Source organism: Stegastes partitus, unplaced genomic scaffold, assembly GCF_000690725.1.
Source record: "Stegastes partitus isolate 25-593 unplaced genomic scaffold, Stegastes_partitus-1.0.2 Scaffold292, whole genome shotgun sequence".
Lineage (NCBI taxonomy): Eukaryota > Metazoa > Chordata > Actinopteri > Pomacentridae > Stegastes > Stegastes partitus.
The window spans coordinates 483,260-495,721 of NW_007578023.1; the positions used below are offsets into that span (position 1 = coordinate 483,260).

At 41.1% G+C, this 12,462-nt stretch overlaps 1 protein-coding gene across 2 annotated transcripts in view; it reads left to right on the forward strand.

Moving 5' to 3' along the window:
- pde10a (phosphodiesterase 10A) overlaps positions 1–12,462 on the forward strand; it is a 58,719-nt gene that overhangs the window by 22,759 nt on the left and 23,498 nt on the right. For both annotated transcript variants that reach the window (XM_008282989.1, XM_008282991.1), the window contains exon 2: positions 8,759–8,890. In XM_008282989.1, coding sequence (XP_008281211.1) covers positions 8,759–8,890 — 132 coding nt within the window. The remainder of the gene's footprint in view (positions 1–8,758; positions 8,891–12,462) is intronic.

Here is a 12,462-nt window from a genome sequence, read left to right on the forward strand (position 1 = left end):
ACTCCAAAGGGGCAACTCCAGCTGTACTGTTAAGTCTCATTGTCAGTGGGACGGGTGATCGACTACTTCTGGCTGTTTCCTTTCCCCCAAAGAAAATTTTCAGTTTATAACTTGAGCTGAAGGTGAAGGTTGACCAGCTGTGCGCCTGTAGCTGCAGTCAGAGAGCTTGCCTGTGACCACACTGTTAGGCTGTGGATCAAGGGACATGCCTTATCTACATCTCAGTTTGCCATTTATAGCCCTTACCCTTTACGTCTAATGACCTGGACCATGGAAGTGGAAATAATGCAAATTACATTTCCATGGAAATCTCTCTCTCTCTCTCTCTCTCTCTCTCTCTCTCTCTCTCAAACACAAAGTGTGAGGTGTGAGCTTACATGTTTGTGCAGTGGAGTTTGTTTTCCCCGTGTGGGGGCGTGTCCCTGGAAGTGATGGGACTGCAGTTAAAGTCCACAGTGAAACGGCGTTTTCTTAATTTGACACCTTTTCCGCAGACTATTGATTCGGCTCCACCGGTCACCTCACCCTTGGTTGCTGTGGAATGTGTGGGGTGGATGTATGTGTGAGTTCACCTGCATATGTACACACACACACCCACACACCTACACACACACACACACACACACACACGTCCAGGTGCAGCGGCAAGGCTCGATGAATAAATGAGGTGAGCAGTGCGAGAGGAGTCAAAGCATTTTCATTTTCAGTGTTCGTCGCTCGCTGAATGTCAGTGTTGGACACTGTGCTCCAGCCCTCTCACAGATAAGATAAGAACCACATGCTCTTCCCACCTCCTGGCAAAGGGAGTCCCAGGCGGACCTGCTGACGCACGCACCCAGCAGCCTCCTCCCTCCCCCCTTTCCTGCCTCAGCCTCATGTCAGGAAAGTGAAAAGTAGTACCTTGGCAGCTTGCCCTTGACTCTCTGCCAGAAGGAGTGCGCTTCAAGAGAAGTGGTCTTTTCCCTTTTTCTCTCATGTGCATTTTTCATCTATGTGTTGCAGAGGAGGAACATCTTGCTCGCTAAACGTCGGCACTGCCAGGGTCGGCCTCTGCTGTTGACATTGCCGCTCATCATCGTCTGACAGGAGTGCTGAAGACACACGTTCATTTCGGTTCAGGCGCTGTCACACTGATAGCTAACTGCTTCATCATGGGAAAAAAGAGATGAGTGATGGAGATAGGGTGGAGCTGCTTGTTGTTCTTAGCAGCTGTGCAAATGATCCTTTATCTGCATTTGTCAGTTTATTGTTAAATACTTTTCTTTGGCAGTCCCTCAGGGAATTCAACCAATCCTCATATTACTTTATAGAGCTTGTAATTTTGTTGAATTCTTGCAGCAAAACAGTTTATATAAAATAAAAAAAATCTTGCACATTTATTCATTTACAACTCCCCGTTTCCGTGTAAAACACTGATTAACCTAAATAACATGTTAAATGAAGTGAACCTTAACTACAGAAAGCACCTTTCTTCCATTAACTTCTCTCAACCGAGAAGCCTTGTTAAACAGCCTTTTCCTCCTGTTGTATAACACACAACAAGCTTTACCAGCAAACCAGCTCTACCCTCACGCCTCAAACTAACCGTTCTATTTATGGAAGCTTGCTGGGAAGGGGGTTTGCCTGAATTAACCTGACGGGATAAATTCAGGGCAAAAAGTAGCTTAAACTGCATTCATAATGAAATGTGATTCTGCACTGAAACTTAACACAACCTATTAATTGTATTTTTGTGTTCTGATTGTCAGTGTAGATTTCAAATACAACCACAAACTCTGAAAAAAAATTGTGCAAACGTGTTCCGTATTGCAGTATAAATTGAATTCATCCAATATCACTTATGACCATCTATTATTTTTAACTGTTTTAAAGCATAACTTAATGTCAGGCTGACCACACCCAGCCTGACTGATGTGTTTGTTCAGAAGCTCAATCGCACCTCTAACCTTTAACTACTCCCACAGTGTCCTGGTGTGCACCCGTACGTCACCGTCACAAGGTGATAAGTTCAGCCCCTATAGTTGAAGATCTTTGGGTCATAAAATTAGGGGGGGGGGGGCAGAAAACATCGTTTTCACTTATTGAAAAATTGTAATGCATATTAATATTTTCTGCCACTCTATACACTAAATAATTAGTGAATCATTAAAAAAATAAGAATTTGATTCAAATATTAGTGATAAAAATCTGCTGTTCATCCCTTCATTCAGCCTCTATTTACACTCCAGGGATCCTTGAGGGCCGACTGTCTGTTTCAGTGACATCGAGTCAAATTACTAAAGCAAACAGAAAAGGCAGCAAAAGAGGCTTGCTAACAGAGAGAAGGCATCACTACAGTCGGTTCAATAAAACCATCTCCTGTATATGTATGTATGTATATGAAAAATAACTAAAAAACTGTGAAACTTGCAAATATCTAACAGATAATTAAAGTAGAGTTTGGGAGGTTTAAGTACTGTGAGATCCTCGTGGGACTGCTTAAGGTAATATGTGGTTTTCTCTCATCGCGCACTCTTATATTGGGAAATTCAGATTTTAAAACCAAAAATTCAAAATAGCTGAAGTGGAGGCTGATCACCAGTTGAAGACCTCCTCTCAGCTCTTAGATGAACACTGAAAGGAGGATATGAAGATTGGTGCTGCTGAAAGTATGGCAGTGAGAGGTCCTGAAGATGAACTTAAACCGAATGTAAATGAAAAAAAGCCAAACTTGTAGATGCAGAAAGAGAAATGCAGCCTTACTTCATAAGGGGTTCTTTTTTATATATTTAATTAAGGAGCTTCCTCTTCACAGATGTAGCATCTGAAATAATCTGGGGACTTCTCTCATTGATCAACTGCTGACCTGTAAAATTATCTCATTGTAAGTTGTGATGCATATATGATATCTCACTCTGCTTCAGATTTCATTACTACTATTTATTTATGCACTTTAAAGTTGCTCTACGAATACAAAGCATGAACATTTTTTTTTTTTTACTGAAAGCAGATTTTATTATTAGGTGGAATAAATTGCAGTTTACAGCATCTCAGCAAGCCATTAACTTTTCCATATAAAATTAGAGCTTGCCAAATTGATTTCCTTAATAAAAATGCTCATAAACTTGAAATGTAACTCCCAAGAATTTACTGTTTTGAAGCTTTTTCGGGCCGTTCTGATGCTAGAAATTCCTTATGATGACAAACTAGAGATTTTGTGAAATATCCAGCCTGTGCTGTTTGTAAACATATATCCAGTCAAACGGGACCGTGTTCATAGTGAAAGTTGGAGTGCAAAGACCCAGACGGACTGTAACTGGTTTGGCCTTCCTTTCCCAGTCCCAGGGTGTGGTGTCAAGATAAGTGTTATGCAACAATACCTCACTGCATGAACTCAGGCTTCAGTTTTTACACAGGAAACCCAAGTCTGAGTCAGTCATCAAAATCTCTGCCAACTGGGCTTCAGCCACTCACAAACATGCTGCACAACAAGCTGCTTCCCGCCTATATATTTGTGTGAATGAGCAGCTTCAATTGACTGTTTTAAGCACAGATGTGCAAAGTATTTTTACTCAGGCACTTTATTTTAGTAAACGTTTAAGGTACTCGGTCCAACTGTCAGAGGGAAATATTGTGCTTTTTACTCTGCTGCATTATCATTGTGCAGTGAAGGTCATCGTGCAAAAAGTCCATAATAAAATGTTGTAATTCAGAGGAAACATGACTTCTACATTTTGTTTGGCTTTGTTTGGCTTTGAGACTTCAGCCAAACATGGGACTTTTTCACCCAAATTGGGGCTGTTTTTACAAATTCTGTTTTTTTGTTGCCTTTTTTTGTTGTTGTTTTGTTTTTTGTTTTTTTCCTTTTCCAAATTTCTGCCTACTTCAACTTTAAAGCAATCGTTCACAATCATTTTGGCTACTACTGAATTTCAAGCAGTGTGTAGTGTGGACTCCTCATCACAATTTAGATGTCTAAAGACAATTTCTTTTGCCATATCACTGCATTTAAATAACAATCAGAAAAATCCAAATTATGAATTCAAATCTGTGAAACAAAACTTTGTCTGTTTTTCTCTCCTACTGCACTAATCATCTCGCAGCCTCATAGATTTGTCTTGTACCCTTTGGATGGGCCTGACTCTTCAGTTGGAAACCACTGAACTAACTTTATATAACATAGATAAACTAGATCCATCTTAACAAGCAACACCAACGTGGACATCACGTATGAAAATCTGGGTAATTTTGCTGCAGTGCGAGTACTTCCACTTGTAATATGTAAAGCATATTTTGTTAATACTACTTAATTGATTTTACTTAAGTAGCATTTGAATGAAAGATTTGATTTTGACATTAATTTTTACAGGAAGGTGCTGTTACTTTTACTTAGTAAACCATATGAACACTGTCTCCACCATTGTTCAAGCATGATCATAAATACATATTCTCCACCATATAGACAATTTCTTGTTGTAAATATTGAATGACCGAACAGCTAGGAAAGGCTGTAGAATTTGAAAAAATTGAAAATGTGACAACCTTTAAGATGGATGCTGTTTGTATATTTTGAGTTGTTTATCTTCGACATGTCGGGCATGTTTTTCTGTCAGTATGTTTAACAGCCTTAAATCAGCAACGTTTTGTGCTTATCATGATGATGCCATTGTCTTTAGCAGTGTTGGACCCAGTGGGAAGGAAAATTTTACTGAGGTTTGACTAAATAAAAGAAGAAAAAAAGTCCTGATCAAACCAGCGCTTCTACCACAGCAGTCTCTTTCTCTTCTGATTGAGTGAGCACATGTGGTTCCCAGTGGGGATAACCATCCTGGACCACAGCATGTGGGACAGATCTGGCTGCACCTTTGATTAGCCGCCGTAGTCGCAGGCCCAGGACACTGACGCATATCCCACAGCTCTGAGTGTCACTGCGGTCACATTAGTTTGAGCTGTGGCTCTAAAGACTTCAGAGGGAATCAGAGGGAAAGCCTGTAAGGTCGGCAGAAAGTAGCAGGAATGTTCAGAAAAAAAGTGCCATCAATCACCATCATGCTGCAATATAGCGGCTGTCGGGTCAAACCAGTCATTCCTCTGGCTTCTTTTTCCAGAGCGCTTTAAGAGAGATTGACGATATTAACATTTTTGACTTTTTCCGAATAAACCAGTGATTTGTTCTTTCGGATCCACATAAATGCATTTAATGTATCTAGCTGCCACCAGTGGAGCTTACCTGAACTGACTGTGGTGCTTAAAGCAGATGCAGACACTGCTTTATTGTGTATTTACCAACTTATTTGGACATTAAATTGTATAAAGGGTCTGCATTCACTGAAAACATTTTTTAATTGATTAACTGATTAAACATTCACAAACATCTTAACTTGTGTCTCTTCCAGAGGCAGCTGAGTTCATGCATCATAAAATTATATTACACTGTCAAATGCAATATCGAAGTATGGTTTTAAGGGATAAGTCTTGTGATAGTCTGTTGTTTTCAATTTTACCAAACATGGAACAAACAAAATTGGAAATTAAATTATTCGATCCTTAAGGATTGTCTGTGTATCTCTGATGTACTTTAGCTTGTTCCCAAACAGCAACTTCTGGGGCTGAATAATTAATTCAACACCAAAGTATCAAAAAAACTGCAGTTCCTCAAATGGCCGCTAGAGTCTGGCTCCAAAAGTGAGTCAATCCCCATAAACCTTCATGTTAAAATGTTGAACTTGACAGCAGAAATAAACATGTTTACAGCATGGTACAAAAATGCTTTTGGTGTCTGGAGTTAATTTTTCCGGTATGGCCCCTGTATGGGGGGTGAAATGTATACTTTTTGATTTTAACTTGCCCATTTAGATTGTATTAGTGCCTAAACTTATGCCTAATTTAGGGCGTAGCCATGTGGAGCAACAGGTCGGTGCCATCACAGCACAGTCTGTGGCCCAGAGAAGTTTGCATGGCCACTCAGCCGCCATCTTATCTTTGGATAAGTCGTCGGTAGGTAGGACAAGCCAGGCACTGCAAATTTGGCAATGTCCGGAGCCAGCAGCTACATTCTCACCCAGGAGACCTTAGTTCACACCCCTTAGGTACCATTATTCCTACACTTAAGTTTCACCTTGGCTTGTTGGTTATCTTTACTTTTAACTTGGCGTTTGGTTAGCTTTAGTCACTGAAACAATGTAGTTACTTTTAGGAAAATATCATACTTTGGTCAGAAGCTTAGTTAAGTTTAGGCACTCAAAGCTGCACGTTTAGCCATGGTTAAAATATGACCCATTCACAACAATGCTTCTTCCATGTTTTGGGGGTTTCCAGTACAATGAATCCCATCCTTTCATATATGGAAAGCACAGTAAAGCAGTAAAATAAATGGCAACATACGTTGATTAGAAACATAATCTAGGAGAAAGTACATTTCCCTTCAAACATACTTGAGGATGCACTCATGTGATCTTCAATCTGAAAATAGTCCCAACAAAAGCAGTATTCACTTTTTAAAAAATAATAATTGATTAAAACTGCAGTGCCCAGTTACTTTGGAAAATTATTACTTTTTTTTTTTTTTTTTTTATGAAACACATGTGTTTCTAACCCATTTTTCAATTTTTGTCTTAGTCGGAACAAACAGGCCCCGAGCTTACAGCCACAGACAAGTTAGGGAACACAGAAAGTACAGAGAGACAAAAAAAACCAGTGTTCATTTTATTCTTTTCATGTGATTTGTTGACAGTAACAAAAATAAAGAAGATTATAGCCAGCATTGTTCTTTAAGCAAATATTGGCCTGATGCTGAGGAGCTGACTGATATACTGTATTATGCGGCCTACTCTGAATGATGTTTCATTTCACTTCTAAAAAGTCCATCAGCCACAGAAGAAGATTAATGGTTTGAGGTTCAAGAAACTGTTGCAAATAATTTTAAACACTGCGATGTACCCAGAGCACTATTTTATCACCTCTTATATTAGCATTGCAAAATTCTTATCACCGCTGTTTGTTCTTGCCCCACGGAAATAGGACATTTGACTATTTTTGTTCATGCGCACACATATGATTGCTAAATAATTTTCAGAGGGCTTTGACACAAAACTTGTATTCATAAATTTATATAGCAGCCTTGTTGTTTTCCTTTTTCTTTTTTGTCGTGTCACTATTCACAGTGCGCTCTTTGTGTTTCAAATAGGACAAAGTCGTAAGGGTCTTTTGCACAACTCCCATTTTAGTCCTCCCTGTGTGTCTTTCTGTCCCCTGCAGCTCCCCCTCACCCCCACCCCCTTAACTTTTTCTGATTTATTAAGCTGTCTGCCGATGTGCGTCAGAGCCGGCCAGGAGTCTCGTGAGGCGTTCCGCTCCTGAAGAGCTGTGTCTCGTGTCTGGACAGCGTCAGACCGCAGCGTCCTCCACCCCTGCTAACTTACCCCCACCACTGTTTGCCTTATTTGCTTGCAACCACAAGCCTCCGCGACCTATACACACATTCTGAGCAGATGATCCATCGTACCCAAAGATCAAATGATTTGTTCTGGGGGAATAGATCAAAGATTGTAGGTAGCAGCTCGGAGTGTTTATCACAACCAAGAGTGCTGTGATTCTAAATGAAATCAGGAGTAATTCCTCAACTGCAACACTTTTCATGCATTTATATTCCATGTTTCCTGCAGCTGATGTAGAATTTGGTGCCTTTATCTCCTGCATCTGGTTTTATTTCATCTCTGCCACCCTCCACGTACTGTCGTGTTGTCCCCAAGTGTCTGTATCCGCTCACTACCCTGATATTCATACAGGATTTGTGACACACAACCAGCTTCATGATTTTTGCCATTCGGGTGTGTGCAAGCGTCGGAAGAACACATGTGTTCCAGCTGCATCTCCTTCCGTGATTCGTACTGGATGTGTAGACACACAGAAGCTGCTGATGATCACGCATTTCGTGACAAAGCGGTTTAAAAAACAATCAGAGCTGTCTGAACACAACAGTTGTGTTTCTACTATAATCTGATGGCATGTATGTTTACTGTGTATCTTACCATAAAATGTAAATTTAGCACAACCACACAGTATGATTTGGTTCTTTTCCCAGGAATTTGTACTTTTGTTGGTATTCCATGGTATCCCAGTTGACATGACGCCTCACGACTGAACGCAGACAGTTACAATCCTTTGTTTCAGACTCACACTGCATTTGCATGAGTGACCTAAACATGATGGTTTCCTAGTGCATCATGACTGCCTCGCAGACGCCAGCGGGTGTATTAAAAACAACTTTCCCTCAACCATGGTCTGGCAAATGGCTTTTTTCCCTGACAACAAAGACAGTAAACAGCAGCACTTAGCGAGCTCTCAAGAACCTAATTGCCTATTAAGCACAATCGAGTCCTCCTTTATCCTGCTGCCTCTGTTGGGGGCTCCTATCCCTGGAGATACAGCTTTACAGTAAACATAAGTGAGCTAGCTGGGCTATCTTAGAGCTTTAGCTGGAATCTAGACGCTGCTCCTGCTCCTGCTGTTGCTGCTGCTGCTGCTCTCACCTCGCAGTAAAGAGAAAGAAATGACCTTCGGCTGTTTTAGAACTGCATTTGTTTGGGTGACCTTTGGGATCACCCAAGTGAGACATTATTCCTATCCTCGTAAGCCTTATGTTTCTTTCCTCCACACTCTTCTAGCATTTCCATAAATTGGTGCGACGTCTCTCAGTACTGTTTTTTTTTTTTTTACTTTCATGATTTGCTTCGTCATGTTCAAGAACCAATGGATGTTCTGTGTCTGTGCTCTTCAGGCTTGACAGATGAGAAAGTGAAGGCCTACCTCTCACTGCACCCGCAGATGCTGGACGACTTTGTGTTGGAGAGTGTGAGTGCAGAGACATTGGACAGATGGCTGAAGAGGAAGACCAGCAGCAGGCCTGCAGGTAACACACACACACAGACACGCACAGACACCGCCGCAGCTCTCTGGATCACTCTGACATAATGACTGGGTCAGCAGATTTCAGCATTTTGACAGAGTTGTAATTTCCAAAAAAAAAAGTTTGCTCCGGTTAAATGGTTCCAACTCGTATAATTCCATATGAGTTCACTGTAATTCAACCGCAAATACATGCCGCCCCGCTTATCTGCAACCACGTCAGTCATTTGCTTTTATTGCCCTGAAAAACTGAAACCAGTTTTCTTAAAGACCAATCGGATAACCAGAGCCGAGGCGGAGTGTGCCTCTGCGGGTTCTGTTTATTATCCCGGCCGTTTGCAGTACAAATCACTCATCTTCACATATGTCTCCTTTAATCGTCAGTGTGTGTGTGTGATAGACAGAAGAAAGGGAGAGGGAGCGGGCCTGTCGGGTCTTTACGGGTCATTAGATGTGTTTGAGCGGGCCGGGCTGAGTTTGTGCCGTGCGCTCCACACACAGCGGACTGTTTCTCAGACCAACCGCATCCATCAAGGGCCCACAGGGCTGGCACTCTGCCGAGTCGAGCTGCTGACGTCAGAGGCGACCTCCAGAGACATGCAGCCGGCTGAAGGGGGCCCATGGGAGGGGTGGGGAGGATGGCGGCAGTGGTGGTGGTGGCAGGGGTGGGGGTTGTGCTGGCTCAGGGTGTGGGTGTGTTGAAGGAGGAAACTGGCAGAGGATGGATTTGTCACATTTTGGAGCTGCTTTTTGCGTGAGGTATGCAGACCATAGTGTTTGTTGCTGCCATGTGGAGACGGTAATTTCTCAAGCCCGAGCCTGTGTTTGAAACAGTTTCCTGTATACTGTGTATATAAGTGTGCGTGTGTGTGTGTGTTTAGGTTGACAGATATCAAATAGACGCCGTCATGTTAATATTTCTCTCTGGCGCCAAGACGGAATAACTGATTTAACCCGTGTTCTTCAGACGAGAGCAGATGAAGCCTGTGCAAAGCAGAATGCTGATTGATAAAAAACTTAATTGCAGAGATTTTGCTTTGTTTCTTTGCTAATGTTAATCAGTTTTCAGTTGAGCTAAATTCCATCCGTGCAAAAATGTATATATTTTTAGCTCAGAATTGACAACTCCAGTTTTCTCAGCAGTTTTGGGGAGACTCAATAATTTAAAAAAAAACTACACAAACTATTTTGTCTACTATGAATTGCATAGACTGCTGACTGTTGTTTTCTAGCATGTTTTAGCGTTTATTTTTTCAAATTTGTGTTGAGCTTCTTTCTATTCAGCTACAGCTTTTTGTTTCAGTACATTTGGAAAATCAATTTGGAAGAATTTGAAACCTGCTAGAGTCTGGTAACCCATCACAGTGGACGAGGTTGTGCAGATGTATAAATCCTGCACTGCATTACCGCACTGCCATAACATGTAATTGGCAGAAACAAACAAAGCGTGTTGACGGATGATGTGTTTTGAACAAGTTTCATATTTCAAATTAGATTCTTATGTTGTTCGGAAGTGCATGCTAACCGCTTAATGTTTAAACTGCCATAACATGCTTCGGATGGTGGTTAACAGTAATGCCAATTACAGTATATTACTGATTCACTTATGGTTGTAAAGCACCTGGTAAAATGGTTGTTGGATGCAGAATCACAGCGGAGGAGCAGGAACAATAAAACACCATATTATTGGACTCCTGCAAAAATAAATTTTTAGATACAGAGAATATCTTTAATCATGTTGAAATGAACAATTAACATCTGCAATATGTAAGTATGCAGCAGGTGTCTAGACTTTTACCCTCAAAAACAATTCATGCAAAACATGATATGTCGTCAAACTCACTTTATTCTATATACTTTATTAAAGAAGACTGCCAAAAGTAAACCTGATTCTGTAAAAAACTAAAAGGTCTGTGCTCCTCACTGCAACCAAGAAGCCATTAGTGACTCTGCTATTGTCATGTGACAACAATTTGTTGCTGTACTGGACTGAACTGTAAGTTGTGCTTACACAGAGCAGAGAGGAGACAAGTATGGGAACAAATTAAAAATGTACATATTAAAGTATTTACAGTTTGTAGAGTCACTATTTTTTCACTTTAATTTTTTCTTTTTATGAGTTATGGCAATATTACTGCGTCATACTGCACAAAAGGCATCTTTGAGTTTTCTCTACTTCTAGTCATGGTTGTGGTGTTTCCATAGAGGTGCAGGACTTTATATTCCAGTGAAAAGTGAGCCCACAGTGAGTAAAAATATGACAGGAGCCTAAAAAAAAAAAGAGCGCTCAGAAACTACTTGGGGTTCAGAGGGTTAATGTATTTATTAGAACGATAGCAGAGAGATGACGGGAGATGAGAAGGAAGAAGAGCCTGGAACCACCAAGCCAGAATACCCCAGTTTTTTCGGGAACTCAAGCACACCAGCTCACCCGTGACTCCGTTCAAACACTATAAAACAACTCTGCTCTACTCAGTGGTGAATTGTAATTCTGAAGTAATTCAGCTCTACATGTTGAACCTGGAAACTGAGTCTGAACAAGAGAAATGACACAGAAAGCTCCGTCCTGTAGGTTGACAGGATCAGTTCTGTATGTTTGTTACATATGAAGCTTCAGAAGTTAGAATTTACGTTTTTGAGTCATCTGTACGCTGAAACTTTGAGGTGGAAATGTTCAGCCATGGCGTGATATGTCTTCTAGTGTCTAGAAAAAAAACACCATATGGACATGCTAGCAAGGTAAAAAAACAAAACAAAAAACAAGTTGATTTTGCCAGAAGGGGATCTTAAAATATAAGATGTTTTGTCAAAAAGTCTCTTCTCCCTCTGCTGAAGCCATATGCAGCTGAGATGTTAGTTTGTTTTAATGCAGTTTTACTTGACAGCCAAAAAGGCAAACTTGACAGATTTTACACAACAGAGTCTATGAACAGGCCTTAGGATCCGTTACTGAGTTGGTGTTCACTAAGTGCTTAGAATACTTTTTATACACTTTTGGAATTGATCAGTCAGTCGCTCAGTGTAGACTCGGAGTGAAAATGGCAGTAATCAGCCTGATAGCTCCATAATCATGTCGCGTGTCTCTCTCTCTCTGGGTTGATCTTTGCATCACATCAGTAATATCACTGAGTCTGCTTCCTCTGTTCGACCAGACACGTTGGCACCGCTCTGAAGCCTCTCTGTCGCTCGCTCTCTGCGGCTGTATCCACTCAGATCTCACAGGCTGAATCGTCACCGTTTTGAGGATGAAGGACAGAATCAGTTTATCTGACTTGCAGATATAGTTTGCACATTTCCACCCTTGTGTGAATAAAGCAGGACCGTTCCTGTCTATACTGCTCCCAATATTCTAAATATGTATCTCCGTGCATGTTTTTACTGTGACGCTTTTCAGAGACGGATCTTACATTTGTTACGAGTGCAGCAGCAGCAGCCACAGCAGGAGCTGTCATCATGTGACGGCCACTGAAGCAACCGCTGCTTCCTAGAGCAGTCCCTGCAGCCAGTCTCGTTCTCACTTATCATGTGATGGACAACATTGGATTACATAAATTAGTTTGTCTGTACATGTACAAG